The sequence below is a fragment of the Chrysochloris asiatica genome, unplaced genomic scaffold (genome assembly GCF_000296735.1).
Source record: "Chrysochloris asiatica unplaced genomic scaffold, ChrAsi1.0 scaffold00252, whole genome shotgun sequence".
Lineage (NCBI taxonomy): Eukaryota > Metazoa > Chordata > Mammalia > Afrosoricida > Chrysochloridae > Chrysochloris > Chrysochloris asiatica.
The window spans coordinates 3416152-3425566 of NW_006408770.1; the positions used below are offsets into that span (position 1 = coordinate 3416152).

The 9415-nt window shown below is 36.6% G+C and overlaps 1 protein-coding gene across 2 annotated transcripts in view; it reads right to left on the reverse strand.

The window, feature by feature from the left end:
* The window catches only part of ATRX (alpha thalassemia/mental retardation syndrome X-linked), a 335048-nt gene that overhangs the window by 224146 nt on the left and 101487 nt on the right, over nucleotides 1-9415 (reverse strand). For both annotated transcript variants that reach the window (XM_006873737.1, XM_006873736.1), the window contains one exon: nucleotides 6922-7015. In XM_006873737.1, coding sequence (XP_006873799.1) covers nucleotides 6922-7015 — 94 coding nt within the window. The remainder of the gene's footprint in view (nucleotides 1-6921; nucleotides 7016-9415) is intronic.

Below are 9415 nucleotides of genomic sequence, written 5' to 3' on the forward strand. Positions count from 1 at the left end.
CTCATCTTTCTCCCGTGGAGCGGCTGGTAGTTTCAAACCGCTGACCTTAAGGTTCGCAGCCCGATTCGTAGCCACTACGCTACCAGAGCTCCTTAGAACACATCATAGTTCCAGTGTTGGTGAGGGCAATACACAAGAAGCGGAAGGGGTGGAAGAACAAGTTAGATAGGGGAACACTGAGATACAGGTTTGCATGGCCAAATGGGACAGAGGTAAATAGTAATCCATGCTCAACCTTGGAACAACAGGGCTCTGTGATACAGGGTTTGAGGCATAGGTTGAAGAGGGGAAATAATACTAAGATGTTTGACTGTCTTATGTATATTGGTTTTCCTTGCCTACTATAGTAAAATGGACATTGAGTGGATAGAAAGGAATGTCAGGAACCATAATTACAGAATGTTTATAGGCCTGTCTTTAGTCAATAACTGATTAGTATACCTGAAAGGGGTTCTAGAACCTGCCCAATGAAATAGGACTCCTGCAGAACCTTTGCAATGTATACAACATTAAGTGAAATCCTGAGTCCCATCCAGAACCTTCTGAGGTGGGACATTCCCACTAGAAAGGAAAAGCACACCAGCCTGGAACAGCTAGAGCGACAGAAGATACACCTTCAAAGAAAAGATCATCAGGAAAAACCCAAAACAAAAATGGCAATCTGATTGGCTACTACAAAAATAAGTAAGTTGTTCGCCAGGAAGCCATCTAGGCAAGCAATCAATTCCTTCAGAACAAATCACCCCCAAAGACTGAAACTCTTAGGGAACAAGTGAGCAGGCATGTAAAGCTTGCTAACAACCACAGTGGCCTACTGGTGAGTGGAAGATGGGGAAAGGCAGCAATGAAGAAATGGGTTGAGTTCAATCACATTCCACAGACTCCCGTTGACCTGGAGATGAGCGAGAGAAGAGGAAGGGTGGTTGGTCCAAAGTGTGGTGAAACCTGGGGACACCTGAGCCCATGGAAAAGAACATAGCCACAGCGGGCTAGAGCTGAGAGTGAAGCATCCAGCTGATATGAAGTGAGAGGAGGCACACAAAAACACCCAAAGTTCCAAACAGTACCCATTTGACCTAGCCTCGATGTCTTGATAATCAGAACTTTGACTAGAGGAAGATTAAAAGAAAAAAGAACAAAACAATTTTTGATAACGGAAACAAGAGTAAATTGCTACAATTTGATGAACTTGACCTATACTCATAGAAGTAGTAACTCTAAATACCAACAGAGTCTTAACACCAAGTATCAATGCTATCCCCTCTATATACAGGGCAGATAGGGATAGGCAACTTAAGACACTGGCTACCTAAAACGAGGAGGCGATAGAGGCACTAGGTTTCGAGCAGGAGTTTAGTTTAATAGTGTGTGGGGGAGGAAAGAGTCCCCACTGATTAGTTTTCATCTTGTCTAGATGGGTCTGGTGAAAAGAGTTGGGGATAAGATTCTTATGATTCAATAGTGAGTAATTGTTATCAAGACTAATTGCTACTGTCACAATTTTAAAGTTTTGTAACAAAAATGGGGGAGTAGTTAACCTTACAGTCCAGAAACAAATGACCCTACGATCATCAAGGGAGAAGAGCACAAGCAAAATGTGAGAGCTTATCCAGAGAAGCAGCAATACCAGAGATGGAGGCAGAGATGGGGACATGGAGAAACAGAGCAGCTGAGGACTCTAGATTCATGGGAAGAGAGAGACTAAGAGATGGCAGCCAGGAGGCACACTTGCAGAATGTGCTCTTTCGTGGTGTAAATTATTATATATATGCCTGAGTGTTTAAAAAAAAAAAAAAAGAGCTAAAGTGAATAGAGAGAAATACTGTTAAGTGATGGTACATGGAGGGGTTTATAATCATTGTAATGAAACAAGGTTTATGATTTGTTGAATGTACAACTGATGATCTGCCCTGTAAACTTTTACTCAATCCACAATAGAAGCCCTAATAAATAAATGAACCCAAAAGCTTGGGGGGAAATAAAAAAAACTCGCTCAACAGACTAAGAACAGAAGAGAAACTCCTCAACATGATATGTAAGCATATATGTAAAACCCACAGTTAACATCAGACTCAGTGGGGAAAGACTGAAATATTTACCCTAAGATAAGGATGTTATCTTTCACCACAGTCATTCAACGTTTTACTGGAATTTCTAGCCATAGAAAATATGTAAGCAAATAGCTGAGATAACAGTTAAAACTCTATTTGAAGATATTATCTTATATACAGAAAATTGCAAAGGTTTTACAAGGAAGCTAATGAATGAATTCAGAAAAAGTTACAGAGTACAAGATCAACATGCATAAATTAGGTGTGTGTCTACACATCAACATTGAACAATCTGACAAGAAAATAATTATATTTACAATGTCCAAAAAAGAATGAAAGTCCTTCAGATAAGATTTATTCACTAGAAACTATACAATTTTCTGGATAAAAAAATTTTTAAACCTAAACAAGTAAAAAGGCATTCCATGTTCACAAATTGGAAGACAATATTGTTAAGATAATAATACTATACAAAACAATCAACAGATTCAACACAATCCTAACAAATTTACAAAACCCTTTTTACAAAAATGAAAAGGCTAAGGCTCAAATTAATCATTACAATAGGCTCCAAATAGTCAACGCCAACCTGAAAAAGAATAAAACAGAAGGACTCCTACTGTCCGATTTTAAAACTTACTATAAAGCTATTTCAAAACGCAGTATAAAACACACTATACAGCAATCTGATGTGACGCTGTCAAATAAGCACTAGACCACAACGTCAATTTGAACCACAAAGTGGTGGTTCAAACCACCATCTGCTCTTTGGAAACTCTATACAGGGTCACTATGAGTTGGAACCGACTGGACTGAACTTAACAACAACAATGTATAAAGACAGACATAAACTACTGGTACAGAACTGAAAGTCGTGAAATAAGCCCATACGTCTATGGCTAATGAGTCCATGCCAAAGTTCCTAAGTACATACAACAGGAAAAGAAGAGTCTCTTCAACAAATAGTGCGGGGACAACTGTATCTCCACAAACCAAAGAATAAAGTTACACTCGTAACTCACACAAGATAACCAAATTAAGCCAAAGTGGATCAATGACCTAACTATACAGTAATTAAAATAATCCTTTTAAAACAAAACATAGGGATAAAGTGATAAGATCTTGTTATTTGCTTGTCTTTAACTTTTTATTGCTAATTTGGTGAATCTTTACAGAACAGATCAACAATGTACATACTTCATCAAATAACAATGATTGCAATCTCTTCCATGTACCATCAGTTAACAGTACTTTCCTCTATTCATTTTAATTCTTATATTTATTGAGATGTTGTTTTTGACAAAGGATTCTTAGATATGATTAACAATAGCATGAGCAGGAAATATAAAAGACCCATTGGACTATATTTAAATTAAAATCTTGTGTTTAATCAAAATAAACAACTTCATGAATAAGGTGTAACAACAACATACAGAATGAGACAAAATACTAAATGCTCAATACCTAGAATATATAGAGAATTCCTACAATTCAACAATAAAAACACAAACAACCCAATTAAAAAATGGGCAAAGGATTTGAACAGACATTTCACGTAAGCACAGAAAAATATGGTGAACATTACTGATCACTAGGGAAATTCAAATTCAGATCAAAGCCACCAATAAGAAACAACTTCACATCCACTAGAATGAATATTGTCAGAAACATGGTAAATAACAAGAGCTGGCAAGAATATGAGGAAATTAGAAAACCTGCCCCACTGCTGGTAAGAACAAAAAATAGCACACCCACTATGAAAAAACAGTATGGCAGTTGTTCAAATAGATAAACATAAAATTTCCATGTGACCACTAATTTCACTCCTAGGTACAAGTATATACAAAAAAGACTTTAATGCAGCATAATTGTACACCAATATTTAATATAGCATTATTTACAATATCCAAAAGATGAAAATACCAAATGTCCATCAAACAGAAATAGATAAACAAATTGTGACACAACCAATGGAATATTATTTAGCCATATAGAGAAAGGACAATGTGATAATACATGCTAAGACATGGACAAACCTTGAAAACAATGAGAGAAATACGAGGGGTAGGTCAAAAAAGATTAGAGCAGAAATAAACCAGATAAAAAAATAGAATACTATAAAAAGAATCAACAGGACAAAAGTATTGATACAAAATTTTAAAAACCTGTATTAAACAAAAATGTTTAAATGTGAAGTTACTGTTTTTAGACATATTCTACATCTTAACTCCATACACTTCTCAAGGGGGTGTTTCCATCTCTCTAACTCTTCCTCAAACGATTCTGCACTCTTTGATTTACATCACATAAAACGGCAATTTGGACATCCTCAAGGATTACAAATGTTGTTTGAGTACTGGGAATAAAAGAAGTCAGAAGAGGTACGATAAGGACATACAGGACTAGGGGATAGGGAAAATAGGAAATTGTTACTTATGGGACATTTAGTTTCTATTGGGGGTGATGAAAAAAACTTGAAAACGTTGGTGATGGTTCAACAACATGGTGGTTGCAATTAGTCACTGAATTTTATACTTAAAAATTGGTTAAAATGAAAAATACATTACTATATGTATTTCAATACTATATAAAAACAGAATGAAGTACTACGACATGAAATAGCATAAATGAAGCTTAAAAATATTATGCTGAATAAAAGATTCCAGTTGTAAAAGCCCACATACTGAACGATTCTATTTAAGCTACATTTAATGGTTATCAGGAGATAGGAGCTAGGAGCAAGGGAAGTAATTGTTAATGGGTACGGGATTTCATTCTGTGGTGAAAAAAAACTTCTGAGCTTCTGCAAGGTCGGCAGTTCAAGCTCACCACCTGTTCCTCAGAAACCCTATACAGGGTTGCTATGGATCGGAACCGACTTGATGGCACTTAACAACAATTGTCGTTTACAGAGTCAAAAGGTGAATTTTATGTTATGTGAGATAATATCTCAATTAGTGTTTCAAAGTGAACAAATACAGACAACATACCTATGCAGGCATACAAAAATACATTTAAACACAATTAGATGGCCATTTCATAAAATGGAGAACAATCATATCATTCTGGGAGAAATTCAGAAAGTTAAAATAGTTGGTGATGGTTGATTGTATACCATGGAATTGATTCCAAATCATAGTGATCATGCTACATAATAGTGGGTGATTTTAATACACTGCTTTCAAAAACGGATAGAACAACCAGAAAGAAACTTGACAAAGACACAGAAGAACTAAACAAGACAATCAGTCAACTGGACCTCATAGATGTGTACAGAGCATTCAACCCAACAACTGCACAATACACATTCTTTTCCAGTGCACATGGAACAGTCTCCAGAACACACCATGTCTTAGGCCACAAAACAAATCTCCATAAATTTACAAATATCAAAATACTACAAAGCATCTTCTCAGACCACAACGCTATCAAATTAGAAATCAACAATAGGAAGACCAAGGAAATCAAGTCAAATACATGGAAACTGAATAACACCCTGATGAAAACCGAATGGGTAGTAAACCTATGGGGCGGCTCTATGCTGTCTTTAGGGTCACTATGAGTAGCAATTGATTTGACAACACACAACAGCAGCTATGATTATTTAAAGAGCAACATAACTTTATTAATATACTGCTACTGTTATTGTCGTTGTGTGTAATAGCAACTCTGCATAGGGTTTCCAAGAGCAGCTAGTGAGACTGAACTGTCAACTGTGCAGTTAACCAGTCCAGTCCTTATCCTACAGTGCCACAACAGGGCCCATACTACTTGTTGTTGCTGTTGTTAAATGCCATCGAGTCAGTTCCAACTCATATCAACCCTGTATAAGGTTTTAGAAGAGCAGCTGGTGAATTTGAACTGTTGACCTTATAGTTCAAATGACCTTGTGGTCCAGTGCTTATCCTACAGTGCCACACCAGGACTCCATACTACTAGTTGTTGTCAAGTTCCGTTGAGTCAGTTCTTACTCACAGCAAGCCTGTATAGGGTTTCCGAGAAGCAGCTGCTGAGTTTAAACCACCAATCTTGTAGTTCAAACCGACCTTACGGTCCAGCACTTATCCTATAGCATCACAACAGGACTCTTTATACTACTAGCTCTCATTGCTGTTAAGTGCCATCGAGTCAATTCTGACTCATAGCAACCCTGTTAGAGCTTCCAAGGAGTGGTTGGTAAGTTTGAACCAGTAACCTTGCAGTTGAAAGGACCTTGCAGTCCATGCTCAACCTACAGTGTCATACCAGGACTTCATACTACTAGCAGTACTACTAAAAACAAAAATTACTAATTTATTGAATACTTACTGTTTGACAGGTAGGCACCAGTATAAGCTATTTATAATTGCCAAAATAATACTACTACTATTCCTTATATTATAGATGAGAAAACTATGGTACAAAATACACAAATATAGACTAGCACACCCAGGTGTTATGTTGAAGCAGTTCATCTACTACACTACATCTACTACACTACAGCTCTCCCCTCCACCCATGATAACCAAAATGTACAGTTCAGAGTATTGTTGCACATTGAAACTCCTCCTAGATTGCTGATGTTAAATACCATCAAGTCAGTTCCATCTCACTGAGACCCTGTATAGGGTTTCTGAGGAGCAGCTGGTGAGTTTGAACTGCTGACCTTGAAGTTCAAAGCGACCTTGAAGTCGAGTGCTTATCAACTAAACATAAAATATGTGTATATATACTCTTTTTAAATTAGTCATTTTAAAAAATTAGTTTCAAACCAAAATATTAAATATTTTTACTTAACTTTATTGACAGTAGTAACCATTCTATACATAATCTGAAGGCACAGCTATTTAGAATAATTCTTAAAATATTTGAAAAACAATACAATACTTACCTTGTTCTAGGCCGCTGTTCATCTTCAGATTCACTAACTTCTTCACTAACTCCTGATTCCTGAAAATCAGAATCTTCTGAGTCATCACTGCTCACTAGAGTTTAAAAAAAAAAAAAAGTTATGAAAATTTCCCAACAGAAACACAATTTACCTATCAGTAACTTCACATTAACACTTTTGTAAAGAATGCCTAAGATATGTATACTAATGGATGGATACTACATAATAAAGAATATAAAGTATTTATATATAAAATTAATATGTCCAAATATGATTATACAACTATGATTCTACACACTTCAGATGTCCATATTCAACTGCAAATGGGTTAATAAAATGGGGATGATTTGCCTGTCAATAAAGTAAATATGCAATTAACAAACAGATATTAACTAAAATGAATTCTGAGTATTTAAACCAAGCAAAGTAGATCAGCCAAGATGGAATAAGGCCCTTCCCCTAATGATTACAATTAAAACCTATGGATAAGAAACTACCTAAAGACTCTTGGGTTGGGGGGGGGGCAGCAGGCAGATTACAGACTGAAGCAAAACTTGAGTAATAAACCCTCTAAAAAGGATAAACATTAGAATTATGCCTTGTTGTTCCTTCCCCATCCCCTCCTTTGTTTCCAGGCTTGACCAGAAGGCAAGGTGAATCCAGAAAATCACACTGCGGATGCAGACAACAGAGCTCCTGGAGAAACCTCTTCTTGCTTAGCCACAGGACCAGGCATGTTGAGAGAGTACGAGGGTAATTTCCAAGGTTTTTTTTCTCTCTCATTTCTGTACCACAACTGCTACTATGACACAAGCACCTAAAACTTTACAGTAGACCCATATTTCAATCAGAGGAAGCAGGGCAGGGAAAATACATGATAAGACTGGAACATCTTGTAGTGCTAGAAATTGAGGAAGTACTAAAAGTACTCAAGGAGTTCCCAACATTCAAAGATGGAACAATCTAAGCAACAAAATAATGACAACATTGTATTATAACTCAAACAAGTACCCATGAGTACATATTAATAAAAATAATTGAATAAATAAGCAAATAGAAGAAAATACATAGTTCTTCCTTACAATTACTAAATACAGAAGTAATTAAGAAAATAAAGAATCACCATGATGCAAACAACACAGTAATAATTACTTCATGTACATTAAATACTAAAAAAAAGTAGATAAAATACAATGAGAAACAGCAAATTTGCCTTGTCTCAAAGTATCTGATGATATTTGTTAACTACAAAAAAAAACAACTGCCTATTTCTCCTTATAGTAGAAAGACCCAGCAGATACAATGTAACAAAAAAATCTAGTAAACGTACTGATTTCATGTACTCTTCATATGATGAACTTAGAATACAACATCATCCCTTTGATATTGCGAACAAATTGCAGGAAAAACCTCAAACCAATGAGAAAAGATTATATAGCTACATATTAGGGATAGTCAAGAAAATAAATGATACTTTTCAAAAGTGTTAAGATCATGAAAGGCTAAAGGAATCTGTTACTGCCAGAATGAACAGGCCTAAAAGAAGTGTTAAAAGGAATCTTCCAGAAGTCAAAGTAAGTATAATTAACAGGTATAAACAGCAAAGTAAGGTTCTTGTTGGTACAATATACAACTAGTAAGTCTTTCATGATTTATAAAAGAAAAATCATAAAATAAAGTCAGTGGCATGATGGCAGGCTAGGCATAAATGCTACACAGACCCTCTACAACAAAGATGCAGAAAATCAAATAAAACAGATACAAATGATAGTCCTGGAACTCTGAGCTTCATATAACGGGATAGAGAAGTGAACTGAATGTTTACTTGGAATGTACACTGAACAGATGAGGCAATAAAAGGAACACATTGACAATCTGTGCTGGTCTAACAGACACAGTGCAGCCATCTTAAACTTTACAGAGTGGCTTTATACACAAGACAGTGAACTTGAAGACACAGAGGTGAACTGGTGACTCGAGGTGATAAAGGGGAGATATGTTTCTTGCTTCCCAAACTTCCCTGATGATTAGAAGCAAAACTGATACCAACCAACATACATACCCCCAGCAAAGATATTGTTCTTCTAGTGATCAAAGTCAAACAGTTAAGTTGTACATTTGTGAACCCATCAAAATGAGTTGGGTGCTAATGGCACAAACCTCAGCACCTGGATTCAGATGAGCCCAGTTCCAATCTGCAGAGCTGACCATGGTCAGCCCTGGAATAACCTAACTAGGAAAAACAGGGGTGGGGGGTAAGAGGGGAAGACAAGTGACATGTGCAGGCAGCCATTTGGAACTTTCGTAAGCGGCATTTTAAAATCAGAGGGCTGCCTGGTGGAACTGAGGCATATTGTTTTCTGGTGGAGAGAAATGGGCAATACTTTTTATTCCCATTCGACCCTGTACAGGGTTTCCGAGGGTGTAAATCCTTACGGGAGTAGAAAGCCTCATCTTTCTCCCGCGGAGCGGCTGGTAGTTTCGAACCGCTGAC